This window comes from Coturnix japonica, chromosome 9 (genome assembly GCF_001577835.2).
Source record: "Coturnix japonica isolate 7356 chromosome 9, Coturnix japonica 2.1, whole genome shotgun sequence".
Classification (NCBI taxonomy): Eukaryota; Metazoa; Chordata; class Aves; order Galliformes; family Phasianidae; genus Coturnix; species Coturnix japonica.
Genome location: NC_029524.1, coordinates 14,396,043 through 14,424,000, shown reverse-complemented (window position 1 = coordinate 14,424,000; position 27,958 = coordinate 14,396,043). Strand labels below are relative to the sequence as shown.

Sequence of the window (27,958 nt, the reverse complement as noted above, 5' to 3'; positions counted from 1 at the left end):
TGGTTGTTTGTAAGATGTGTTGCTTTTCTGTCCTTCTAGATGGAAGAAGATAAGGGTTCAGTCAGCTCAGCATGTGACTTTGCTGAAATCAAACACAGAGGGGAGGACAATAGGCAACTGCTAGATCCATCTAGCCTACAGGACAGTTCTTACGTTCACTAGGTAGTACTCCCACTCTACCCTACTGTGTGTGTCTATTTATTTTGATATATCATTCTACGGACAGTCATGGAGCCATCTCCAAAATATTCATATTTTTGATATCTATGAGAAAATTTACATCCCAGTATGTGCTTTTGATTTTCTTTTTCAAATGGAATCTTTCTTTACTTCAGCATTTCAACTTTTTAATTTATTACATGAAACAGTCCATTATCACATTCAAGTATTATGTTATTGTGATCCCAAATCTTAATGTATGAAAACACTTCGTTTCCAGCCCAGATGTGAAAAATATCAGGTGTTTTTCCACGTGTTAATTTGGTAAGCTTTGACTCTCCTGCCTTCTATTTCTTCTGGGTGCATTTCAGGTCTTGGGAGATTTGTTATGCTCTACTGCCTTACCTTGCCAGGTTTTACTTGGATATTGGCCTATGATTGTAACTGTCTGCCATAGAGAGGAAAGTGAGAAAACTCAGAACCATTTGGGTTGGAAGGGACCTTTAGGATCCTCTTTCCAACCCCCTCCCCCCAGCTTTAGGTAGGGACACCTCCCAGTAGACCAGGTTGTTCAAAGCCCAGTGCTCAAAACTTGAAGAGCAAAGGAGGTTCTGCTGGAGAGATGTGAGCGTTCATCTAAAATCCAGAACTGCAGCCTCACTCCTTGAGTTTGTGTGACTTTCAGTTCCAATTCGTACCCATCTGTTAATGACATCTGGGACTGTTCTCTGTCAGGACTTTGAAACCTTAGGGGAAGGAATGTTGAGAGTTTGTGTATGCTGCAATGCAGAACAAAGTGGAGATGGCTGTATGTGCAGCAGGAAGTGTTCTTAGCTTCTGCTAGGAATTCCTTCTGCTCCACGCAATTTATTGTCTGATACTCTGTGAGTACAGTATGAAATTGGTGTCCCTGTAGTGCTGTAAATTATGCTGTTCCTGTTCACAGTGTCTTCTGACAATATAGTTGTGAATAGATGGGATGGTTGTCAAATAAGGGAATTTAGGGATGCGAGCCCTTTGTTTTATTTCTGTTTTAACTAAAACCCCCTTCAGAACTGTCAGTTGTAATGCTGCTGTCTCTCAGGTGTTTACAGAAGTTCCCTCTCTTAGTAAATGTTAATGTTGTGTCCAGAGGACCTCCAGAATGAGTGGGAGTTCTGACTGCTCTTCTTGTCTATGGCATCTGGTACACAGCAGCTGCATGGAGGGTTTCAGTCTGTAATTGTTGTTGCTTTCTGATGTAACTGCTGACCTTCCTTTAAGCATGATGCGTTGAGCATTGTGGCAGGAAGGGACCTGGCAAGATCATGGGGAGCATAGAACAGAGCTGAGGAAGGGGCCATAACTATAGGAAATGATGCGTAGTGGTCTGCTTGTGTGCCCCCCACACACCTCATTCTAACAGTTGTTTTTTTCTCTTGGATTTCCAAGCGCCTTCTCTTTCTCCTGGCTGCTGCTGCTTTCTGGAATAGGAACTGTTCTGTTATGAAACACTAATCTATCAGTCCCTGTTTTGTATGGGGTTAGGAAGGAAGGTGTGTGCTCCCAGCAAAAACTATTCTCTGAGATCAAACTGAGGCGTGCTTTGCTTTCCTCCAGTTTAAGCGAGTGCAGATGATGCGAAAGCAATTGAGGCTTTAGTTTCCAAAGTCAGACATAATGGTCAGTAACATTTTGTCATGCGGTGAAAAGATGGGGAATGTTCTTAAAAGTGAGCAGTGCTCTGCCATAGACTGAGATGCCTTCTCTGCAGGTCACATTCACAGGTTTGTGAGAATGAGGTGAGAATAAGGGATACTAAAGCTTAACCTACACATCTGGCACTTGAGCTTTAAATTAAATTGGGAAGCATCTCCGCACACTGCTTTTTTTTTTTCTTTTTGAACAGAACAACAAAGTCGGTTTTGGTTATTCTCTCCCCCACAGTGCTAAATTTGGTTGAACTTAGTTCTGCTGCAGTTGTCCGGTGCTAAAGGACAATAGAGTGCACTCATAGGGGGCATTTAGCGTAAACTCCTCAGTGTCTCTACAATTTCATTTCATTTGAGTCTTTTTCTAAGACTAAAATAAGAGTAAATATAAAAGAATAATATAAGAATAAAAAGTAGAAATCCTATAATGCTTATGTTGACTGGTTCCACATACTAGTGTGAACACGACCGAGCCTTTTGAAGGTCAGTTTTCTCTGTATTTATGTAAGATATTAACAAGATCAGGAATTTGCTTTTCTTACCAAGCCAAGAGCGTCCCTATGGTACTGCTAGGATAGAAATTATTACAGGAAGTTGCGTTCTGCATCTTGAGGAGCAGTCAACACGTAGCATCACAACGCTGCACTGTCTGCAGCTTTGAGCTGAATCTTTCCCATGATAGATGTTGTTTAAAAAGGAGTAGACCTGAAGGTTGTATTAAGTTGTACCTCTACTGAGATTAATTAAGGCTGGACAGTTTGAACTCCAGAGATTTGTTCCATCTATATTACAGAGAATTGCCAACCATTTTCTCTCCATCTTTAAGTAGAAGTGGTGCTAAAGAATTTCCATGTGCTCAGCAAAGGCTGTATTTGGACCTTGGGAAGATCAAGTATCAACATATGTAGGCATTAGGAGGGGAAATGGTGAATGTGGTTGTAGTACTTCTGTAAGACTGAAAAATAAACAGCACTAACTTAATGAAAACCTGCCTTTCCGAAATGATATCTGATCTTTATTGATAGAATTTGCAAATACTGTTTTATTTTTTATTTTTTATTTTTATTTTTATTTTGTGTTTTTCTTTTTATCTTTCCAGCTTACTGAGACAGGTTCAGGTATCAACTGCATGGACTCCATGTGCTGCTTCTCAGATGGGGAAACAGCATGCACATCTGTTAGAAGAATGCTGGAACGACTGATGGGAAGATGTAGTCCAACCCGGGTCAACAGGTGTGGAATTTCTCTCAATAGCCTTTGCTGCAGACGATTCTCCTATAAACTGGAACCTGATGAGCCTGCAGCTGTAGATGCGTAGCAAACTGGCTGCAGGTTTTCTTTAAGTAGGAAATGCAACATTTTATTGTACTTTATTCATCCTAAGAGATAAGTTTCTTGCTTCTCTTTGAGTGTTTTCTTTTGGGATCGGGAGGGGGAAAAACGGTTCTCAAAGTTAAACTGTTTAGTTTGACCTTAGTACAAGTTCTTGAGTTGTACCTGTCTTAATTTCTCCTGATTTTTGTACGTTCTTCTCCTTAGATAATCGAGCCTTCCTGCTGCTTTTGTTCTCCTGTTTTATGATTTCTTTTATTTTTTTGCCTTCACGAATCAGGAGTTGTTTGTAAAGTCAAAAGACTTTTCCCCGCGGTTCTTGATGTACAACCTCCAAATATTGACCTTGGAGCTTGCGATACTCCTGAAGATATTCTAAAGGCTCACACCCCCCCCTCCTTAAGTATAACTTTATTGTTAGAAGGAGAGTCTTTAAATCTTTCAGCCATTGATTGATATGGAGATTAAATATTTTTGTAGTCTAACTTTTATATTCTATTTCTAAAATCGGTCACTGATGGAACAGAGCCGTCAGGTTCTAAGAATTTTAAATGTGTTTTTTTCAGTTCTAGAAGGTATATTGTCATGTGTGCCATTCCAAAGTATGTGCTAAACAAATCTCTTCCTTCACGAGCCATGTGTGAAACAAACCTCAGTGGCATAGAAGCATTTTAGAGTAATTGGATACTTGTGAGGAACGGCACTGCTCTTGCAGTAGGAAAAAAGCTCTTAGTGAACCTGCTCGTGTGCCATCTCCCCACTTGGAAATAGGGAGGTCTGTCTCATAAATGCGGAAATATTTGGGGGTAGAAATAATTACAGTCTCTTGTACATCGTATTCTCTCAATGCCTGAATGATATCACAGTCCTTCATTAAGTAAAAGGTAAACCTGGAAGAGCTGCTCTTCGTTGTGTTTTCAAGGAAACTTACTTTGTGTTTGATTTTGTCACTTTAATCTAAAGGTCGTGGTATCATTCATTCAATGTGGGCAGCTTTCGCTGATGAGCTTTGTCAGTTCTGATCTTGGTGTTGTTACATAGTTACGTCCCTGTTTGGAACGCCTGTGCTGAGCACTCTCTGATTTCAGTTGGTTTCTCATCTGATTGGCTCACAAAATTTATTCAACGTTTCCACACATCCAAGGAATGATTATGCAGCCTTTCATTCCGTATGAAAAATGAACTGTTACGAATAAATACACATTAAATTAAAATGTGCTGTATAGAAGGCGAGCATGATGTATAAAATAAACCATTTAATAGAATTTTTAATGTACAAGATGAGCATTTAATTGATCTGAAAATCAACGTTTTAATGGTAATTGCTTTAAGCTCTTGGTTTGTTTGGGTTTGTTTTTCTTTTTTCCGTTGCTTTGTAAAACTGTGCTTTCCAAATGAGGAATTGCTGCTTTTTACAATTCACTGTTATCTAATCAGAAGCAACTTTTTTGGTTAATGTTTCCTTTGAAAGAACTTGTGTAGTTTCACCAGGTAGGTATTCTGTTGTTTTCTGCAGTGCATCCCCATCTTTACAATCTTCCTCTTGTTCCACTCAGTATATACTGATTTTCTTTAAGAACTTGCTTTAAAGTATTTATTGACTATAAATCATATTTGACAGAATATCCATCAGTTTTTGAAGTCAGCTGTTTTCTCAGGTTTCTTGTCTGTTTGCCTCATCATTTTCAAGTGAAGTTCCATTTATCTCAGTGATTTCAGAATGTTTAATGTTAACGTAGGACAGTCCTGGTGCTGCACCAAGGGCCTGAAGCTCCAGCTTCAGCTTCTGCCTGTGGTTGAAATTACTCAGAACTACTTTGTAGTTTCCCTTAATTTTCTGAACAGGAGAACTGGAAAGAACACTCCTTAAAATTTTATTCTCACTTGTTTTGGTGACTTCATTGCCATCCATACCACATTATTACCTAAAAGCTGGTCTAAAAGTCAAGGTGTTTATGTTCTTCCCTTACATTTGCCTTATAGTAAAGTAATCATCATTGTTTAATTATGCTGCCATCACATTCAGCAGTGCTGAATGGAGTGCTTAGCAAAGCTGTTTGGCAATTGAAAAGTGTTTGTAAAACTTGGTGCTAGGCCACCTTCATTGCACTGAGGAGCTGATGTTTTCAGGGGATCATGCGATCCCAGGTAGGACAGCACACGTGGTTCATAAAGCCAGGAGGCAGCTGCAGATTGGCTGTAAGCGTGCTGTGCAATGGAGAGCAGTGTTTAAAATCATGTTGTACTTTATGCTCATTATAATCTGTCAAGTACGATATTCTGTCAAGTATGATAACGTGAAATCAAATACGGTATCAGATTTTCATAGAGACTTTGAATCAAAGTTGTACAAATGCTTGGAGTCGAGGGCTACAGGAATACAGAACTTACTGCTTGTGAAATGCATTCAAGAAGTATTTTCTATAGCTTCATTCACCGGTTAGAATACAAAACGTGTGCCATGGTATTATAAAATGCATCTTTGTCTGTCTGTCCCATTAAGTTGTCTGTCAGTCTGTCAGTCACTCAGACATTAGGAATTCTGGATCGCATCACATTCTTGTTCAGTCGGATTCATTGTGTTGTTGGCTCTCCCATGAGTGGTACCTGTGTCAAAGCACTGCATGTAGAAGTTCTGAAGAAACAGCAGATTTCTGACAGAGACACATTTGGAGGATAAGTTTATTATATTTGGATCCCCTGCCTTCCAGTCTTTTGTTTTTCAGCTCTTCACATACAGTCCTATTATGCTGTTCAGTGGAGAACCGTGGTTGCTCTGTAGTAGCAGCAGTGATCTGTCCTTAGGAGAGAGGTGCTGGGAGCTCATATCTGAATCAGAAGTCACGTTAGCTTTTCAATGCCTGAAATTTAACAGTAAGAGCTGAAATAACCTCACGGCTGTAGGTAAGGTTTTGCCTTTAGGTTGTGTTTCACACCAGTGCACCCATGGACTGGCACACTGTGGCTGGCCGCGCGTACCGCAAGGCTGTACTTGAATGTCCTCAGGTAGTTGAACTTGGTGCCTCAGCTTAGGTATGCAACATTTGTTTTCTTTTTCTGAGGCACAGTACTAAGAATGTAGTTGTCAGGCTGGCCCAGAGGCCTCTGGTCATTTCAGCTCAAAGCAACGAAAATATCTGATCAACTTTACATTTTAAGAGTTGTTAATTACGTAGTTGGATTTACTAATTGCCATATACATTCAAAGGTTAAAATGAAAAGCAGATGTTTACACGAAACTAATAGATCAGTCTTTTTAAAGGGTTAAATGAGCCTAATCTCGTAACATTTTTATCTTTGCTTTCGTAGACTTTTCTCCTCACCTTTAGCTTGTGAGTTCCCAGTCAGCCAAACTTTTCTTTTATTGTTACTTTAGATCATGGAGTTCATCGGATCCCTTCTATGCCAACGACAGAAGCATCTTGACTCTCTCCACAATGGACTCACCCACTTGTTAACAGGGACATTTGTAAATGCCTTGTGGAAGCCAAATGGTGCTCAGGTACCTATAGTAGGTTCTGAAGCGAGTTCAGTGCTCCATCCCTGCCCTAGACAGGACTGGTGCGACTTAAAGGCAAACTGCTTGTCCTGTAGCCAAGCATAATGGTCACCTGGACTGTATTTGCTTCCAATATTTTTTTTAATGATATCCACAAGTTGCTAAGTTCATTTTTTTTGGGTAAGAAATGCTTTTACCTCTCACCATTAAATCTTTTTTGTTACCATATGAGCAGACTGGAACCTTGTATTTGATATTTGGGACACTGGTGCAGCACAGTGCAAGATCTTTCTCTGCCCAAATCCAAGCGATCAAATAGGATTTGAGCAATGAAACGTAAGTGGAACATAATGAAATTACTTTGCCCTTCGCTGCGCACACACTCAGATGGAACTGTCATTCACAGCTGCTACCTTAGCTGTTTGCAGATCAGTCTTATTGTTCCCATGGTCAGTTTCTATATTGTTTAAGAAGTACTCAGTAATTTTTTAGAGCTAAACATAATTCAGATATTTATGCTGGTGTATGAATGACAATTTATTACTCATCACTTTGAGAAACAGTGCACGTGTTGGCCAGCCGGGTCGAGAGGGTTTAACAGGTCACTGTTTTCTTGCAGTGTGATTCAAAGCCAGTCGTCTTCTCTAACAAAAACTGTTGTTAACCATTCACAAACTCGACCTGGAAAAATGGGAGAGAAATTGTGGCTGGTGCAGGATCTCACCAGCATAAATCTTTGAATGAGGAGTCTTTCCAACGTTGGTGAACCTTTGCGTGTTTTATTCTTTTTCATGTACTTATATTCAGCCACGTTGTACGTTGAAGATGCGCTTAATGCTTAATTATCTTCATATATCGGAAGGATCTGAGAGATTGGTGGCAGTGTTTTGATACCTAAGTATGCCAATAAAAACAGATCGCACTGATGCAGCTTTAAATGGTACAAAATGCATCTTGCAGGTCCTTTTTTTTTCCCCCCCTCTCATCAGTTTAAATAAATGTGTCTTCATGTTTGGGGACAGGTAGCAACGTTTGCCTCTTCATTCTGCCACATTGGCCAGTGCTATTAAGGGGTCTTTCTGTAGATGTGAGAGATAAATGGAAGTGCTGCCCACGGGGCACCTTAGAGCTTTGTCTTGGGGAGTCCTCAGGTGCAGGATATGCAAAATGCTGCTGCGTTTGGACACCTGTGTGGGGATCTGGTTTCAGTCAGTCTCTGCAGTCTGATCACTATTGAAAGAACCTTCCTGCTGGCCAGCAGAAGGCAAGATGCAATGTATTAAAATTCTCAGTGAAAGAAACTGAATCAAACAGACTGTAAATAGCTCCTGTAAATAGCAGCTGTAAGAAATTCTTAACTGGAGATGCAATTAAGCTTGAGGTTTGTGCAAAAGCAGCAGTAGCTGTATCAGTGCACCTGTGTACGCCTGTGAGGGCTTCCAAGTTAAGTTACTTTTCTTAGAAGTTACTCATTCTGAGCCAGCCTTTTACCTGCCATTAATATCTAAGACATGTTTTAAAATATCCTAACAGATATCTGCTGTTTTGCCGTTATCTTTCGTGTGTGTAAGCCACCGTGTTTCACTGTTCAGAAGTGCGTGTTTGTCCATGTCACCCACAGCACCCAGGCAGTGTTTGACTGCAAGGCCTCATTAGCTCATCTGTGTGTCTGGCTGCTGCACCACGTGTGGAAGTAATAGCACTGACAGGGTTTGCTAAAGAACCCCGCTCCAAGCATTTAGATCGGGTCAGGCTCTGTACAGAAATGTTTGTTGGCTTTTACCATGCCAATACGTTGATTACATGCACAGGAGACGCGCAGTCCCGTACTTGAAGAATAATTTACACTGATGATGTTTCTTTAAAACCTTCCATCTATCTCCTCTTGTCCCTCTCCCCCTGCTTTCCCTCTTCCCAGTGTTTGTAAGGTTACGGAAGAAACACGCATTTAAACAGTTCAGGAAGAACTTAAGAATCCAGCTGTCTGCCAAGGTATATTTTTCTATTTGCAGTACAATCTAAGCCCGTAATTTATCATTTATTTAGTGTAGAATTGGTTTGCACATGGCCAGATTTTTGGTCTGGCAGATGCTTACATAGGACCATGTGTGTTGGTAAATATGTCACAGGTCGTTTAGAATCACTTTTGCTCAAAGAAGGAAGCTTTGGGGGATTTCTTTGACAGTTAAAAGTGTATGGAAACATTCATTGTGCACTTAGTGTAGTGTTAGAAGTTAGTCTGCACACAGAAGACTGCACAAAATACAGCTTATTCCATTTGATGACAGAACTCAGCTCTGATTTAATGGTGAGGAAGACTCTGCCATAGGAAGGAATGTGATTGAGAGAACTATGGCATAGCCTCAAAACCCGTAACATGGGGCAGGAAAGCAGACAGCTCGTTAAAGCAAGTTACCAGTCTTAGTTACTTAGACGTTTTAAACATGCAGTAGAAAAGATGGGAGTGGGAATATGTTCCGATTTGTTCCACAAACTGAGCTAGAATCTATTCACCCTGCTTAGAATAGTCTGTGGATTTTTTTAAGGCTACGGGGGAGGGAATAATAAAAAAAAGAAGCAAAGGAAGAGAAGCTGAGAACTCCAAATGGTTTCTTGTTTTCTAGTACAAAAGATGATGCAACTCAGACTGCGTATTTATTAGGGAATGGTAATTAATTTCTTACTGGGAACCTTTAGTAACACTTTTAAATGTTCTTTTTTATGACTGTAACTTCTATATTGGGGGGCAGGGTGGAGTCGTCTCATTTTCTAGTGTTTGTTAGGAGTGTCTCAAAGCTGTTGAATCAGTTGTCTATTATTTTTAATAATTTTAATTGATTTATTTGACACTTCCTTCCTTATTACTGATACTGGTGAGGTTTAGTGCCCAAAAGTGCGCAGTCAACCATAATGTGTTTCTGAGCCATTTAAGCTGCCCTTGTTCTTTTGCTCTGGACAATAACCTTGTGAATAGCTACAACCACCAGCACTGCACATGCTGCTGCTTTGTTCTGTTCTTAAATGGAGCTGCATTCCTAGAGCTGGGTGACCCACCCATCATGATACAGACTAATTTCAGCCTTTCCTTCTTGTCTCTAAATTATGTCCTACTTAAGACTTTTGTTGCAGGCAGTTTGTTTCTTTTTCTTCTGTGGCTCTTTGTTGTTGGCTGGTTTGTATCTTCTTTGCTTCTGTTTGCTTCTAGTGCTATGACTGACCTCTCTGGTTTCTGCTTTCTATTTGAATGACTCAATTTAAGCTCAGGAGGAAGGATGGGATGCTCATGGCTGCACCACCTAACTCTTGCCCTCGATCAGCTTAGACATGCATTCGCATCGGTATTTGCGAGCCTTCAGCTTCTCCTAGAGCCTCCAGCTGCTCCTAGCAATGTCCGCTGGCTCTGCTGCCCACGCTTTTGTTAACAGGAATGTTCTCATCACGTTGATGTACTCGCCTTGCTCTGGGTGTTGCCATGTTACCTCGTTGTTTTGCAATAAGTATATAAAGTTGTCATTGTAGATACGACTTCTATGTTGTTGTTTCTGGTTTGTATAAATGCATGGACACGAATAAAACCTGATGGGACATGGGTGGAAGATCTCTCCGGCGTGTAACACCAAGTGGGAAGAGTCGGAAAACACTGCAGGTTCCAGCAGGGCGACTTCTTGCCTAACCAAAGCCCTGCGCTTCACCTGCCTGGGATCCAGCGTGTGTGTCCTCAGCACCTCCACCTGGAGTAGCAGCAGAGTTCAGTCATTCTCCTCTTTTCTGCACTGTGGCAATGAGTTTAAAAAGTATACACACATACGTGACTGTTTTCCTCTCTTGCTGGCACGGGTCATAACAGAGTTTGCTTTCAGATACAACGATACAGCAAGGAGGGGATTCTTTACATGTCCAGCTCTGTTCCTATTGTAGCTCCCATTGCACACCTCCCTCACTCCTCCTTCCTGGGAGAGGCATCCAGTTCTCCTCACTCCTATTTTTTTTCCTGAGAAAAAAGACAACGTGAATGGGTAAAGCACGTGAGGTACCATTGTAACCAGGTAATCCTTAATTTTAGGTAATTAAGGATCACTGGCAACTGGCAACTGTAGCAATAATTAGCATTAAGAATTCTGGACCTGTGACACTGTGGCTGCCTCGTGTTCCTTCTGACGCTGACAGCGAGTCTGTGTGCTTGCGCATCGTGCAGCTCAGGCAGTAGAAGTTGCTTTATGGTTTATGGAAATTAATTATATTTATTAAATAAAAGTTTCGCTTACAGCTGAGTCATTGCTTTGATTACGGGTCAGAGGAAAAGATGGGTGAGAGCTGTGAGGCTGCTGCCCCTCCATCCCCACCTTCAGTCACAGAGGAGGAGAACAGGCACAGTCCAGCAGGGCCACACAGATGGATGGGCACAGAGACAGGTACACAAAGACAAGGAGACAAGGGATGGACAGACAGCTGGAATCACACACAGCTGGACAGGCAGACAGACAGACTTCACCTTACCAACCACCTTGCACATCCCATTGCTCATGGAATATGCCAAAGAATTAAGCATTAAAGGAAACATGAAGTGCCAGTTTCTTTTGCTAAGTAACATGAGAACTGAAGTAACTATAATACTAGAGGTATATACATACACTGTATATAATACTGTATAGGTTCTTAGAGGAAAAAAAGCAGGACAATCAGAACCACCCATGGCAAGTACCTGTTTAAATGTCCATCCTTCAGACTAAAGGAGCGACTGGCAGAGGCAGCTGTTCCAACTGCAGAGCTGAGCTCCTTCGCTGCTCTCACCTGTTGATTCTCAGCCATTCTGCTTAGTACTACAAGGCAAAAGCCTCTTTCTCAGCGCTAACGTTACCATTTCATCAACTACGTACAGGGCTGTCTGCTCTCTGAATGCTCAGAGGACTTAAAAACCAAACACAGGCAGCGTTACCACACAAATAAAATCTACAGAGACGTCTGGCACTGTTATTTAAAACCAAGTGTGCTTGACAAAAGTTTATTAAATGCATTCTTAAAAAAATTATATCTTTCTTAAATAAGGAGTTCTCTGCAAGGAGTTTGTTGTAAAACAGTTTTGAAGCAATTCATAAGTTACGCATTAACAGGCTGGTCAACAAAAAAAGTCACTTTATGGTGCTGCAGTCTGTAACCCAACTTACTGAATCAAATGCACTGTGTGTGGTGTCTTCCACTGCGTGCCAGGTGATGTTAATGCAGCACAGCTGGGTAAGATCAGCTCCATTCTGTACCTGTAAACGTTCCGCATAAGCAGTAGGCAAGACATCGCAAAAGACTCACCCACCATCAAGTGTGTGTTTTACGCCAGGGACAAACATTCCACACTTCCCTGTTTGTGGTTAAAAAACAGTCTAGAGATGCCTTACAAATAATAGATTGAAACAATGCATGAGAAGACTTGGTCACGGCAATTTCATTGGAGCTTTATTGCCTCTGTTGGTAATGCGAGGGATTGTAAGAAGTTACATTTGAACTTACAGAGATATGTAAATGATGGGTTTTTTTTTTTACTAAATATAATCTTGACATTAAGTGTTTTTATATCAGGGCACTTCTAATCTTGTACAGACTTCATGTATAAAAACAGATTATCAGTGTGACGTTTACCTTTTGCTCCTCACATTTGGCAAAACTCAATCGATCCATTAAGGGCAGGTTCTCAGATTGAGGACAGAAGCACTTACGAACCAAAGCAATCCAAGGAAGCGACTGGCTGCATTCGTAACAAAACCAAAACAGAAAGGAAAAAAGAAACACACCCAATGGCCATTTCCGAGCACTTTTCAGTACAAAATATTCTCTCACCAGGCATTTTGTCCTTAGAACAAACACCCTGTTACATCAGTGCTTCTTGAAAACCTCTGAAGATGCCATCGCAGCACAAATAACCCTTTTCTGCAACATAGTAAGTCAAAAGTTTTATGTATTTCTTTATAATTACACAGTAATTATAAGCACGTAGTACCAAACTGATGACAACACTATTTTGTTGGAAAGATCTTGCATTCTAAAGGAACACTCTTTAAAACAGCACGGCCTTATGCCACTGCCCACCTCGGGCTTCTTTCAAGGGACAAGACTGTCCTGGGACTAAATACAACCAGAGTCGGTTCACATCCCAGACACAGCACGCGAACAAATCAACCTGAAACTGTACCAGAACCCTCAGGACAGAAAACAGCACGCATAGATACCTTGTAGAGCTTCTTCCACACACACCCCCACCCCTCATCTCAAGTCCCCATTTATATGTACACAAAACTTAAAAAGGAAATACTGAAAGCAGCAAAACAGCCATTTTTTGGCATAGCCAATTCCAGGAGCTGGAGAAAGTCTGCAGTGTGTCTGTGGGACCGAATTACAGAAAGAAATGCAGGTGGGTTTTCAGAGGGTGCTGCTGTGAGGGGAGCGACGTGGCCTTATGGGCAAACCTCACAGAATGGAAACACACACTTGTAGGAATTTAACAGGTTGTTTCTGGTTGGTTTTTTCTTTTTTGTTTTCCCCTTAAACTCCTTGAACATCCACAGAGAAGCGTTCTGCTGCTTACTGCAACTACCACTTACTATTTCTGAAGTCATTCCAGCCTTACCATGGGACTGTTCAGCACATGGACTCTCACCTCTACCCTTAATGGTAACTACTGGCTCTCTGCTTTCCCGGAGCTTTGCATTTTCCACCTTGCTTTTACAGAGCAGAACTGACCTGCAGAGAACATCTCTTTCCCCATAGCAACTCAGCAGCAGAAGACCACGTTTAGCACAACAGCAGCTCGTGAGCTCTTGCAACATTAAAAATAAAGGACTGCATCTGGTAACACCTGTTCTGAACAAAAGGAACTTGGTTTAATTAAATGCAGTGAGACGATGAGAAGTAGTGATGAACCAACAAAATAACTTAAAGGAAACGAAGCCAGTGTAGTAGTTGATATGAGATCCGTGTCTGCCTGGAAATGCTTTGCGCTTCACTTCTATATTTGGCAACCACAGTGAAATGTCCTTGTAAGGAAAGCTCAACAAAGTAAATACAAATCGCTGTCATCCATAGCGGCAGTACCTCTATGTTATGAAGACTGAACTTCTCAGAACAATGGTTTCAAAACCAGGTTTCAGATCAAACACACCATCTTCTAACAGGGCCATTTTGCTTCTTCACACCTCACGCACAAAAGTCCCACGCCTGAATCTGAAATACTGTGTTGTGTAGCAAACGTTAAGACACAAATTCAGCATATTCAAGTTTTACATTTCCACACTGAGAAAGCTTTTCGGTGACAGAAGCATCTCAAAACGGCAACAAAATCTATTTCCTTAGGTAAGGAGCTAGAGAATATCACAACCTGCCCTTACACACACGGCTCCTCTCACCGAAGGCCCCACACGGCTGCTGTAAGCACACAGGACTTGTGTCGTACTTGTACTGTTCTCGGGGGCAGCTGACGTACAATGGAGCCTTGCAGACAGGCACCCAGACACCCCAGTATCAACAACCTGAAGCTTTCCTGGTTCTTTCTGTAACTGCTATTACCGGACGCTCACACTCACTCAGACGATACCTGCAGTTCTCCAGAAAAGGGAAAAAAAATAATAAATTTAATTTAAAAAAAAAAAAAAAGCAAAATCGGACCCAGTACACTTAAATATATCACCATTACAGGAAGTGCTATCAAGACTGTCTTTGCAACTAACCCCAAGTGTATATTTAAGGATTCTTTTAAAAACGGTTCTGATGTTGAGCTGTATAATTCGGATGCCACACAACAGTTGTCTGATGATGACCAGCATTGTGCTTTATGTGAAACCAGAAACCTCAAATCATTATAAAGCTGCTCGGACTTATGGGAGCTGAAACTGGGGCAGTCCAGGAGAAAAGTAATCATCCATGATGAAATCAATCCACAAAGTTGGAATTGTAACGGGCAGGAGCGGTCCAGGCTAGAAGAAAAGCCCAAACCACCAGTAGAAGGATGAATTATGATATGGTCCATGATGTATCTTTAAAGGTTTGTCTCAACCCTCAGCCACATCGTGAGGATTGATCTTCAGTTCAGTCCAGCCAGCAGAAATTGACTGTGCAATTTTCCATTTCAGGTATTTGTACAGACTATGTACACTCTGTAAGGGTCCTTTAGTGCTACACCGTCGTACTTTTTGTCCCAGCAATTTGAGGGCGTGCAAATTCCACAAAGTCATCGATAAGAACTGGCCATGCCCCTAAGGGAAAGGAAAAGAAGAAAAAAAGGAGGATCAAAACATAAGAATTCGTTTTAACACAGGTTTACCTTCTCACAGAGCTCTGGATCTAAAGAATTTATTTACTTTCCATCTTAGTTTCAAGCAAAAAAAAATATTATTTGGCACATCACAGGAAATAACTTCTGTTCAGTAACTGCTGCACTGCAGCCAGCTTCACACTATTACGGCTGATCTTCACACAAAGCAATATGATCAAACTCTGAACGTATTCTAGGCTCAGAAATGCATTATCTACAAGGAAATGCACAGGCTGCCAATCAATTCCTTGGTTGAAGATGCCAAAAACTACACTGGCAGAGAACCCATGTTTTACAACAGTCAGAGGAGGGGCTTTCCTCAAGAAGAACCAAATGACATCGAAGGTAAGAAGTAAAAATAAACCCAGTTTAAGAAAAGATCAGCATTTCTTTTTTAAAGCAGTGAGCAGATGCAACAACATGCAGCAGGGCAGCTCCAGCTGGACCTCAGATCACCAGTGATCTTCTAATTGTGCTGCTATCAGACAGCTGTGCCAAAGCAGACACACGGTGCTAAGTGTAACACAACACAGATAGAAGTTAATAAAAGAAAATGGAAATCTTTACCTTCCTCATCATAGTTTGACATATCATCTGCTATCATTGTACTAAAGTCTAGAAGGAGGTTCCAGGTGTCCTTAGGTATCGATCTTTTATGATGCTCCTGTTTGCAGGGGTGGAAAATTTATACATTAACAAGACATTAAAAATCCACAAGCAGAACCTTCTTTGCGCTCCCAGAACACAACTCCCCTGCATGCACTATGAAGCACAGCACGTGGGATCTGTGTCAGAACAGCCCATTGCATCAACTCAACAACAGAAACACATTTATCTCCCAGGTTTGCAAGTTACTGCAGTCCAGTTTTTGTAAAGGTTCAAACTTACCAACAAAAATTTGTTCCACAAGTCTAGAAATTTAAATCTTCCATTAAGTACTAAATTCCAGTAGGCAATGGCCATTTCTAAATCTGTAATATTAAAATATGTTACTCTTAGAGAGATGCATTTCAATATGTCACCTCAACAGGCATCGCACACTAAGACAAACTGCACGGTCACTAAGGTACAAGGATGAATCTAATGCAAACATACTCAGGGATCTTCTATAGAAGAGAACCATAAATTACGCTGTTACACAAACAAGTTACACATTTCATCACTGCCAGTCCAACAAAGGACTGAAAATTGTCCATATTTGTATTTAACACATCCAGAACACAAGGCTATTTCCAATGCTTTTTGCTGTCTGGCTGTACTGTAGGGACAATTCAGTGAAATACCTGCCTTAGAAATTAAATAAACGCAGTATTCCATGGTGTGGATGACTTTCTTTTACTTACATATAAGTACAATCTACTTTCAATTGCCTTTTGACAGTTTCATTTTCAGAGCATCATGTTAGTGGTACAGGCTCCATAACACGGCCTTACTGAGCATTCATTTCTGCAGCTGGGTTTCTCTTTGAAAAACTGCTCATTTGAGTATCAAAGTCTCACTTGGTGCATTTCAGTGTCCTCTGATGTTCTCCCTGGTTTTGAATCTGTTTCTCAGAGTGACTGAGAAAGCCGATAAGCATTCAGGAACAGCAACAACGTGCTGCCTATAGGGCAACTGCGCGCTGCTGTCAGCAGTGGGTGCTGTTAGAGCACTGTTAGAGCACAGCACTGAGACACACACACTGGGGCAGCCTTATGGGACTTGCAAAAGGCCAAAGTGACTCACTTTGCTGTTTGTTATGGACATACAGTAACCTGTCAGCTCTTAAATAAGAAGCACGAGAGCTCTGAAATGCTACCCAGCGTGATTTCCACTACCAGGAATTAACGAGCATCTCTGCAGCGGGTAACAAAACACTGATCTTAACTGAATTCAGTATCCATCATCAAGTTACTAAAATAACTACAAAAGTTATGACAAAAGTGCTGCCTAAGAGACCTGTCACAGAAGCTCTTACACCTTTCTGCAACACATTCTATCTCTTCTAATATAAACATTCCTCTTGTAGAAGAGGAGAGGCACATGAGCAGCTGCACCTCGGGACAAAGAAATAAGCCACAGCACAATCCAAAAGCAAACAAACACCAACCCCTTCCCTCCCAACTCCTTCACAAACAAACACACCAACAGGGAGGTGGAACTCAGAGCTGAGAGCAATGGCAATAGAAACAGAGACTGAACTCTGCATTGCTGGAGGGAAACAAGAGGTGTCTGGGAGAGCTCCTGAACTGCTAACATCTTTGCATAAGAAGTTATTGCATAACCATGTCATAATGCTTCCTGACCAAAGTAATGAATAAAATCTGTGGAGCGTTTTCCATCAGCTGCTCGGGGTGTGATCCCACACTAAAGGCTTCAGCTGTGGGGCTCATGGAGCAGATAGAAATTAAGCAGAAGTCCAAACAGTCACTGAACACATCACATCTGAGAACGACAAGGCGTAGGGGCGAGGTATGACCCCGTCAGCAGAAGATTCAAGTACAAAACCAAACAATTTAGGTTTCAGCTGGAAGAAGCTGGTCAGGGACATCCTTCATTGCAGACAAAAACACATTTACTGCTAAGGACAAACCTGCTGGGCAATCAGTACTGTATTCCTTTTCAACAGTACAATACTTAATGTAAGAAGTTAATGGTTACAGAGCCCTGAAATATTGGTTATAATATTAATATTGCCAGTTTGGAAGAGACAGATTTACAGTTTGTTCATTTACTCAGGGCTATGTTGGGTTTTAACCCCAAAATTATTTCTCATAAGTGATCACAGAATGGCCTGGGTTGATGAGGACCACAATGAGCACCCAGTTTCAACCCCCTGCTATGTACATGGTTGCCAACCACCAGCCCAGGCTGCCCAGAGCCACATCCAGCCTGGTCTTGAATGCCTGCAGGGATGGGGCACCCACAGCCTCCTTGGGCAACATGTTCCAGTGCGTCACCAGCCACTGAGTAAAAAACTTCCTCCTAATATCCAACCTAAACCTCCCGTCTCAGTTTAAAACCATTCCCCCTTGTCCTATCACTATTCACCCCCATAAAAAGCCATTCCCCCTCCTGTTTAAATGCACCCTTCCAGTACTGGAAGGTCAGAATGAGGTCTCCCCAAAGCTTCCTCTTCTCCAAGCTAATCAAGCCCAGTTCCCTCAACCCTTCCTCACAGGAGAGGTGCTCCAGCCCTCTGATCATCTTTCTGCTTCACCTCTTATGGAATGAAAAGCACAATCAGCAGAGGAGCTCTGCTGCCTGCTCAGGTCATACACTGAATGGAGCAAAGGCAGCAGGGAAGCACCACGTATTGAGGGTGCAGCAGCAGCAAAGGCACCAAGCCCAGGATGCAGAGATCTACTTGCACTATGCAAATGTTCTTTGCAAAGCCATTTGCATGTGTTTTGGCATCACAGGAGACTCCGTTCAAGCGCATTTATATGAAAATCAGTTTTACAGGTTAAGTTTAACCTATATGTGAAAACTGAATTACTTTGTTTAGTGCTGCAAATTCTAAACAACGTAATTATGACTTTACTGTGAGACCACACTCCTTTGTGCTTACTGAGAATTTCACATGCTCCATGAGAGAATAAACCCTCCCGCATAATTCTGTAGTCTATATTATTTATGCAGATATTTCTATCAGCTCAGAGATCTGACACTGACATCCATCTTTCCCATAATGAGCTGCATTGCATCCCAAAGGTTGTTAGCATTCGGCCTTACTGAATCACAGCACTGCTTTCATCAGTCATCCCCCATTCCATGCACAACCATTCACAATTAAGAATACATACCTAAACCTTTCTGTCCTGGATTCTTTGCAAAGTTGAAAGTAAACTGATAAAAATCCTTAAATCTTCCCGGCTCTTTTAACTCTTGTTCCATTTTAGGAATCTGAGCCTTTAGTTTTTCTATGCTGTCACACCTGCAATTTGAAAAGCACATTGATTTGGGTATTATTCATTTTGCTATAACAGAAGAGATACAATGTTAAGATTCTTTTATAACATCACTGTGGAATACAATGATCAAAACAAAAATCAGGAAGCCTGTAAGTGCTCTGTGATGAGGTAACTATTTCATTCCTGTGCTGTTACTTCTCCATGCTGCCCACTGCACATACTAACCCACCAGATGTGGTGAAGGTTATTATATTCACATTATGCAGAGCAAACTCAGGTATGCTGCACTGCGGGCCAACATCCTTGCTTTACTTACACGCAAAACCGTGGCAGGTGCCTCATGCAATCAAGGCAAGGAGCACTCACGACCCCTTCCTTTTGTTAGCCACTAAGCCTCCATTGCACAGACAGCAGATGCATTTTATAGAGGCAGACAAGTGATGCCAGACTCTGAAAACCCCTGAAATCAAAGAGGACAACGCGATTCTGAATGCTGCCCTGGGTTACGCTCAGTACCCAGCACTGCACACTTACCCCAGCTCAGTCATTCCATCCATGAATTCCAGCTTTGAAAATTCACACTGCGTTGCAGCTCGGAACTTCCATGCAATTATGAGTACAGTAATGCTGGCTGGGTCAAGAGCTAGATCGTCACAGAACTGCTGTATACCATCTATACCGATTTTATTTTCATCTTGAGGGTCTTTGGGATATAGAAATAAGTGTCAGGAAAACAGAGACTTCTGAAATAGCTGATTCAACAAGGGTCTAAGAAAAGCAAACATTTTCAAGGTTGCCAAGATATGCTCTTAGAAGTGAACACTTTAAAAACAAAGTTAGTTTCTTATTATCAATACTTAAGCCTTAACATTTGAGGAAGCTTCAACAATAAAGCTTCCCATACAACTAAGCTTATTTGATTACACTGGGAGACAAAAGCACCAGATACATTTAGGGTTTTTCTAATGCATATGACACTGACTCATCCCAAAGAGAAAACAGCAGCCCTTCCCCACCAGTGCCTAAACCATTGGTGTCTTTGGGAACCATCATAACCAATTCTGCAGTGGCTGTTCACAAGCTGGTCTGAAACAATCACCAATCCACCCCGTACTGTACCAAACTGACATCAGCATTACGCATCCTCTGGCATCACCAGCATGTATGAGATGCACAACCTTGGAGAGTCACGCTGTAGTCACTGACTGTGGGTTGGCCACACACACTCCTTCCTCTGTCCACAAAGGACTCAACGTCTGGTCTGGAAGCGAGATGCTCACATCTCAAGTGCACCAACAAAAATCTACTGATGTCAGCTGACAAAGACTTGAAGGAAATGGTATCTGGGTTATGTGCACACATGAAAACTGACAGAAAATGTAGCAGCAGTCAGTTACAGCTCTCCTGTGTTCCACTGTTTTGAATTCACCTGAATATTTTTTGGTGGGATACTATCAGCTCAACACTGCCTGTGTAACATTAAAAAAAAAAAGACTATTTTCTGCTCTGTTTGTAACACTGATAAAAGTCAAAAGCTGAGTACAAATTAAAGTAGAATCTGTCAGCAGTCATTGGTGTGCAGCCTTCCTCTGTGCCAGGAGTGAGACCCGAGCAATACGTGTCCCCCAGAAGAAATAAATCTATGTCAACCATTGCAGGGACTTACCAAATACACAGTTCCAGATGTCATCCTTGTACACATGGATATACATTCAGGGTACATAAAACAACTTTGCAAAGCAGGAATCTACACATACTTCCCTTCCAACTTACACACCACAATTAATAACGCACAGTGAGGACATGAGGTACTCACCTTTGTATCTGTTATATAGTTGTTCTAACTTCTTTCTGTCCAATGATCCCTTAACACTCTCTCGTATATAAAGTTCAGGATTCTGGAAGAAGTTGTCTGTTGCAACATCCAGCTTCCAGTCATTCTGGGACAGACAACTCACCGCTGTCTTTTCACTCGATTGTGTGAAGACCATGAACTGACGCACTTTATCCTTCTGCGATGATTTCAACTTGTTCTAGCAAAGAGACAATACAGAAACTAGAAATGTTTTAACAGAAGAAGAAAATATCAGCATTATTCATTCACTACCCGTCAGAATTGTGGCCAGCAATGAGACTGACTGACTTAGAGATTTCATTTCACGTGTGACCAGTTTGCCAAGCAACCCAGTGTAGTCAGACTGAAGGATGGGCTGGATCAGTACAAGGGCTGCCTTCCTACTGCTGTGTGTACAGCAGAACAGTGCACCAGAGCATATTCTTAACAGCATGTATTCAAACTTACCTTTCTTCTTGGTGATTTACATTGGAACACAACTGAGTTAAAGCATTACAGAAAACACACCGGCAAAGAAATGAAAGAAGTTTCACGTTGGTGTTCTTCTGCACAGCTGAGCACAGCAAACTCCCATCCAGCTGTAAGCAGGGACACGTTTCTGTTTAAGCCAATTCCTATAAAGTCACACAGTGTTTCCAGGAGGGACCTGCACAAATCCCGGGGCTGATGGTGAGAAAGCAACCCTGCAGCTCTCGCACTACATCCAATTTCAGTCCTGAAGTTCACACGAATCATTCAAAGCAAAAAGACCCTTTAGGAGCAAAGTCTGACTTCTCAAGCCAGGACCACACATCCTACACTGCACTCTCACTTCAAAAACACACACACAGGTCACTTTATGTTCTATGCAGATTTATATCTTCCTTTCCTTACTGTAAGTTCCCAGTGCAAGACTCCCTTCGCAGGGGCAAAGGTAAAAAAGAGAGAAAAACAACATCCCAGAAGCCACGAACTCTCCTCAGGCACAGCAGGAGAAGAGAGAGCTGGAGCTCAAAGAGCAACCGGTGCCCAGTCACATCACCATTAGAAGAAATGAACTCCAGCCTGAGAGCATCCATGATAAACTCAGAATCAAACGTTTTCTGCTTGATGACAGTGAATAGGAGCGCTGCCATTCATTAGAGTAGTGAAGGCATCAGCTCTAGAGTAAAGCCACTTCCATATACGCCTTTTCTAATAAGCAAGTTGCAGTATTTAAAATGTACTATAAATTTAGGTAGATGAAAACGAGCCACTGAATGCAATCTCAAATGAAGACAAACCATCTCAGGGCCACTGTCCATATTAATTAGCAGCTTCCCCACATAAGCTCCATGCAGCCAGACTCAGCCCTGCAGGATGGGCTTCTTTTGAGAAAGCCGATGTCTTTAATCATTAGCTTTCTTCCTTTTCTTTTTTTCCCTTTAGATATGCAGCCATATTTACAGACACCACTGTTCTGTACCATTGGAAGAAAGAGGCTTTGTTCTGCCCAGCTCCTGCGGGGATAAACCACAGCAGAAAGGTTGGAGCTGCTCTGCCAGAGCTCAGCATGGACACTGCACTGTGAAGGCCAGCACTGAAGGGAGAACACAACTGTATGGATCCAATCTGCTCTGCGACACAAACTGAATCCTGTTTATACACAGTGTCTTCCTAAGTGACGGAACCACAAAGCAGCTCTAAAAAGAACATGGACTGAGCCAAGCAGCTAACATAAGCACACAGCACCTCCTAATATCTTAACATGCAATAAATCACTCTGCAGACGTGCTCTTTTCCTGGAATAGCTATTTTTATGGGTCGAACAGGCACTGGTTTTTGGTGAAGCCCCCAAGCCCCTGCCACGTGCTGAGTGCTTCCCCAGCAGCTCACCAATATGGGAGAGATGCTCACATCCCAGTGACCAGACACTTCCACAGCTCTTGGAACAGGACAGCAAGAGATGGAATTACTGCTGAGTTTTCATTACCCCGTTACAGCTCTTCTTTCATCATCAAAACCCCACACTCCGGATGGGAACATGTCTCCAGCCGCCTGCACCTCTCAGGGCTATTTCTAGAAGCTGAGATCTGCCAGTGTGACTGCATTAAGTGTGCAGGACAGAAGCCACAAGCACCTACAACCCTTGGCCTGGCAGTCATCAGGCAACAAATACCTCACACAGCAGTTGTTCAGAACGCACTGCAATGCATTCACGATATCTCAACTTCAATGCTAGTTAAAAGGGAAGACGTTTTCATTTAACAGATACGTTTCTTGCTAAAACAGGCAAGCAAAAGACAACAGAAAACAAATGCAATACATTTCCTATTAAGACTTACCCCTTAGGATATGGGTAGAGGAAGGATTCAGGTTAGCCAGCCTGTGAACACCTTGGTCGTGCCATGCTGCCTTGTACAACGAGGATGGCATTATGACACCAGCTCCCTCCACCCAGGGCAGTCCAATGGCCCATTCCAGGCTAAAACAAACGCTAGCCCTGATCTGCCAGCTCTGATTACATGGTTCCTGATTGCATGGTTCTTTTCCTCATCTCCAGCACTCGTCTGCAGACACCTCAGCCATAGTGCAGCCCCACACAGCACTCACCAACATCTCCTGGATGACAGCAGCACCAGGGCTCCTAGCAAACGACACCAGCCCATCTCACAACACTCGGCCCACAGAGCCCTGGGATTCCCATAAATCGCTCTTCTTGGACTTTGCTCGGATGCCTTATGTGGCTGCCAGGCTGAGGTGTCCCTGCCCCACACCCCGGAAAGGCATTCAGTCCCTATAAGTAACAGTGCCTGCCTTGTGTCCCCCCTGCTGCTGGCAGTGCCTGCCCCTCACTTCTCCCGAGCTGCAGGAATGTGAGTGATGTGACATCTGTGCTTTTGTTTCAGCCTGGACTCAAAGAAAAGCCTGTTAGGTTCTCATGCATGTGACAGGTAAAAGCCTTGTCTAAAATAGCATCAATCTCCAGGAAGCCCAAGCCTCTCCCCTAACTGCATTTCAACCCGAGCACTGCACTGGGCTATGGGAAGCACCCGAGCACCTTCAGAGCATCCCAGCGACGGCAGCTCAAGGCCTGAACAACTTCAGTCCACATAGAGAAGAACACATCTGTGCACATAAGGGCCTTACAGCCCAGGGCTGTCACTTCTGTCCTGTCTCCGTGCACTAATGACACTAATGGTCAAGGGAACATTCCTCCCCCCTGCGTCTGAACCATAGAATCACTGCACACTGCGCTAAATCCATCAAAGGGATGCCTGGGATGCCTGCAAATAACCTGTTTACTGCCAGCAAATCCATGGCTAAAGATTACAAGGCAAAAACTGTGAGTATTTTAGCTCGTCTGATAAGGAAACAAAGGTTAATTACAACTTATTTCTGCCAGAAGTCTACGAACGCGCTGAATTACACTGTAATCCACCAACTGCAATGACATACGTACACTACAAGAACACGTTAAATCCAAGTTAACAACACAAACAATTAAAGCAAACAACCACACTTAGTTTAAAATGTGGCCATCCACTCCATTCTACTTTCTGCTACAGCATCTTCCCACAGACAGGCCATGGAACGGAGGCCAGCAGGGATCTGTAAGCTGCTATTTCACACTGATATGGAATCCATTTGCCTGCATTGGAACAAAAGCAACCAATACATACAAGGCCTGTTGAAATATCAAACCCGAGGGGAAAAGCACAAGCGGCGCAATAAAGTTGCATTTTACACCCTCTAAGGTTCTTTCAGTGGATAAAATAATGGTAGAACCTGCACATGGGCAGAAAGCATTTAACAGAAGAGCAACGCAGAGCTATCCAGAAGTATGCGGCACTTCTAGCAGTGCCTTGAGGTAATTCATGAGCACAGAACGATCTGAAGGGATCCTGGAAGATCCCCTCATCCCATTGCCGTGCCGGAGCTCAAACACCTGGATGAGGTCACATAGGAACACGTCCAGGCGGGTTTTGAATGAGACCTCACAGCCCCTAGGGGCAGCCTGTTCAGTGCTGTTACCCTCATATAACCTGAAAGGTGAAGGGAACACCCCAAATCAGGGCTTTTCCAATGCCATTCTGAAGAGAAGGGAAAAAAAAGGCACAAAATAGAGCTGTCAGCTGTTTGGCATTCATAGCCCCTGACCACTAGAAGCTGCTTTCATACCTTCTATTTGCACTGGCACCACAAAACATGAGTAAAATATCAAGAGCTACATAATGAATTTCACACCTTGCTCTCAGAGCGGCCCGTATCCCCCTGTAATATTTTCATGGCTCTCATTAAAACGAATCTACACCTCAGTTCAAAGGGCTCTCCACTGAGCTGGGAGAGGAAACGAGATCATGCACCATCTTGTCTGCTGCTCTGACTGCTCAGAGTGCCAAGAATCCACGAGTTTTACTATAGCAGAACCAAAACGCAACGTTTCATACCAGCAAACTGCTGTAGACATGAATAGAACCATAAAAAAGAGCCCAGCGGAATAGCTCACTGAGTTAGACACTGCATAACAATGTGATGAAGTACAACGACGTTACAGGACACAATGTCAGATGGTTAAAATTTGGTCTTAGGAGAGCTTTGACTTCCTGTCACCTGAAAGTCATCATAAAAATAAGTGTTTAACACATTGCTATGTATTCATCAGCACAGAACGACTTTTCAGAGAGCACAAACTGGACAATATAAAAGATATCACAGAGTTAAGGTTAGTGCATGCTGCTGGATAAAGATACAGACACTGAGGTGCATACCTTGAGTATCATACACAGCTCTGAACCCATTCAAACATCCAGAATAGCAATATTCTGCTCTCCTTAAGGAAGATGGAGGAGAGCAACACAGATCCACGTCCTGCTGACAGCCCTGTCCTGACTCGCAGCTCACTTGTCTCTGTGACCCATGAGCTGAAGCAGTAATAAAAGGAGACCACTGCAACAGGTGGTGCCCAGCTCAAACCAAATGGAGGCGGACTGCTCACAGCCCCAGCTGGGGCAGCACACCTGATTGCCACACAGCTGAACACACTTGTGAAGTTAACTACCAGGCTGCAAGGAGCTGCTCCCTTCCACCTAGTGGATAAAGACACCGCAATGCCATGAAACTCCTGCCCTGAAAGCAATGGCTGCAGCACACCAGTAAGGCTCAGAGCCAGGAGCAACTGAGAGCAGTGCTGCCAGGTAAGCAGAAACCAGAGGGAGCTGTGCTGGATGAGCAGCCCAGCCCCAGAAACCAGATTGAGCCATTGGACAGATAAGCTGGAGCAGCAGCACACGGTGGTGGTAAAGTGGGATGTTACACCTTGTGCTTTTGGGAAAAGCTTCAGATCTCTGCAAAGAAGTCCCCCTGCTTCTCCCATAGCTACCAAGTGTAGGTGCAGAGCCCCACACCTGGGTGCTAGAATCAATCTGTACCTGTATTTGCAACTTACAAAAGCTGCTGCTTGTCACTGAGCCCCACTGCAGCGTGTAGGTCACCCTCTCACCTGGCTGGAGTCAGAGAGCACAGCACCAAGAGCAGCTATTTGCAGTGCCTAACAGCTGTGCTTGGGGCCACAACTACAGCACCCAGCTACACACTGTGGAACACCACCATACAGACCATGTCTGATGGGAGCAGTACCTGCTGCTTTTTAATCTGCTTTTAACACTGCTCGTCAGGACAATACTAACTGCAGCACCAGACACCCCTGTATTGATCAGTGTGTGCCCAGAGCTTCTCCCCTTCCTTCCCTACGACACTGCAGCTCCTTTAGAAAAGTTGCCGTACTCCAGCTGTACAGATGCAGCTAAAGCTGTACAAGCTCTGTGTGTACAGATGGCCTTAGAGCGTCATCTATAAGGCCATATAACGCCTTCTCTTGTGTGCATTGCTTTGCATGCGAGAACCACTACAGACCCCTGGACCTCCTTACTTAGGGATATCATCATCTGTAAGCAAACAAAAAGAGCAATTTTTGTTCCAGTCACCGTGGTTTCCCTCCAGAGTGTAAGGGACAAAGTCAGTCCGTGTGTGAGCCTGCAGCAAACCCGAAGCTATCAAGATAAAAACAACGCAGAGAAAATGCAGGATAAGGCAGGTATGTGCTTCCTTACGGCGCTTACACGAGCAGGACGCTGCCAGGAGCACAAAGCAGACACCCCGAAACTCTCCGTGTCGCCCCGTGCTCGGGCTCATCACAGCCGCATCTCCCCGCGCTGTCGGCGCTCCCAGCACAGCCCCGTTCAGCCCCGTCCCCGCCGGCCCGAGCCGCCGCCCGGCTCTCCCGCAGCCCTCAGCCCGCACAAAGGCGCCGGACCCGGCTAGAAAAGCGCGGCCGAGCCGCCCCGGGCCGAGCCGAGGCCTGACGGAGCCCAGGGGCAGCCCCCGGCCCCAGCGCTCCCTCGCCCGGTATCGGCCTCCCGCCTCCCTCCGAGGCCCCGCTGAGGGCGGCCCGGCCCCGCGCGGCTCCCGGGCAGCCGGCCCGCCACGACTAGGCCCCGGCGGCCCCTACCCCAGCGGTGCGGCCGCGAGCGGCCCCGAGCCGAGAGACAAGCGAGTGGAACGCTCACCATGGTGAGGGCTGCGATGATCTGCTCCCCTTCCCTCGCCGTTCGGGCGGACGCTGAGGGCGGCGGCGGTCAACGTCTTCCTCCGGCGGCGGCTCCGGCTCCTCACGGGCCCTTCCGCCGCCTCCCGCTCATGCGCAGTGCGGCGCATCCCCCGGGATCGGGGCCGGCGCTGCGGCGGGAGGGAGCGGCCGGGACCGGGCCCAGAACCGGGACGGGGCCGAGAAACGGGACGGGGCCCAGAACCGGGACGGGGGCTCCGCGGGAGGATGAGAGACGGGAACCGGCCCCGGGGGTGGCGGAAAAGGGAGCGGAGAGCACCGGGCTGCGGCGGGGCCGGGCTACCCGCACAGCTCCGCTCCGCACCAACGGGGCCGCCCGCCGTTGTCCCGAATGGAGAACTCCGAGTCTGCTCAATTAAAGCGCGCTGCAACGTCTACCCGCTGTCTGCTCCTCTTCTTGCTGCAAACACTTCAAACGTAAGAAGAGGTGAGAGAGGAAACGCAGCACAACAGGAGAGCTCCTGTTCTTCAATGAGCTCCGGGTGGTTGGAGCGCGGCGATATCGCCCTGCACAGGGAAGGCACAGGTGTGAGAATCGCCCTTCAGCCACCACTTCTCCGCTCACAAGAAGCAGGTGCTTAAATCAGCTTTAATCAGCACCCCCCATACTTGTAGGGACATTGTTTTTCCCCCTAAGAAATTTTGTT

The 27,958-nt window shown here is 44.0% G+C and overlaps 2 protein-coding genes across 15 annotated transcripts in view; one reads left to right on the top strand and one right to left on the bottom strand.

The window, feature by feature from the left end:
* The window catches only part of ATP11B (ATPase phospholipid transporting 11B (putative)), a 95,438-nt gene extending 84,491 nt beyond the window's left edge, over positions 1 to 10,947 (top strand). For 4 of the 12 annotated variants that reach the window (XM_015871542.2, XM_015871544.2, XM_015871549.2 and 1 more), the window contains one exon: positions 2,950 to 10,206. In XM_015871542.2, the coding sequence (XP_015727028.1) occupies positions 2,950 to 3,168 (219 nt within the window). In that variant the 3' untranslated portion in view covers positions 3,169 to 10,206. Of the gene's footprint in view, positions 1 to 39; positions 163 to 2,949 lie in introns of all 12 variants that reach the window. The other 8 variants (XM_032446478.1, XM_032446479.1, XM_015871543.2 and 5 more) reach the window with 5 other exon arrangements.
* On the bottom strand, positions 9,823 to 27,461 carry DCUN1D1 (defective in cullin neddylation 1 domain containing 1). 3 transcript variants are annotated; one of them, XM_015871565.2, is made up of 7 exons: positions 27,253 to 27,461; positions 20,687 to 20,926; positions 19,405 to 19,573; positions 18,763 to 18,893; positions 15,866 to 15,948; positions 15,545 to 15,641; positions 9,823 to 14,918 (listed from the first exon to the last, which is right to left on the bottom strand). In XM_015871565.2, the coding sequence occupies exons 2-7, from the start codon at positions 20,859 to 20,861 to the stop codon at positions 14,839 to 14,841; spliced, it is 735 nt and encodes a 244-aa protein (XP_015727051.1). In that variant the 5' UTR covers positions 20,862 to 20,926; positions 27,253 to 27,461; the 3' UTR covers positions 9,823 to 14,838. The 3 variants fall into 3 exon arrangements, with proteins under 3 accessions (XP_015727051.1, XP_015727050.1, XP_015727053.1); XM_015871564.2 differs by having other exon boundaries at positions 20,687 to 20,903; positions 27,253 to 27,458; XM_015871567.2 differs by lacking the exon at positions 27,253 to 27,461 and adding an exon at positions 23,029 to 24,460 and having other exon boundaries at positions 20,687 to 20,903.
* Positions 27,462 to 27,958: the final 497 nt, after the last annotated feature.

What these genes read in the sequence shown, in the direction of transcription:
- DCUN1D1 (XM_015871564.2), bottom strand. An exon ending in ACTATATAACAGATACAAAG is followed by an intron (nt 19,574 to 20,686) that starts GTGAGTACCTCA and finishes TATATCCCAAAG; the next exon opens with ACCCTCAAGATGAAAATAAA. An exon ending in TGTGGAACAAATTTTTGTTG is followed by an intron (nt 15,642 to 15,865) that starts GTAAGTTTGAAC and finishes CCCTGCAAACAG; the next exon opens with GAGCATCATAAAAGATCGAT.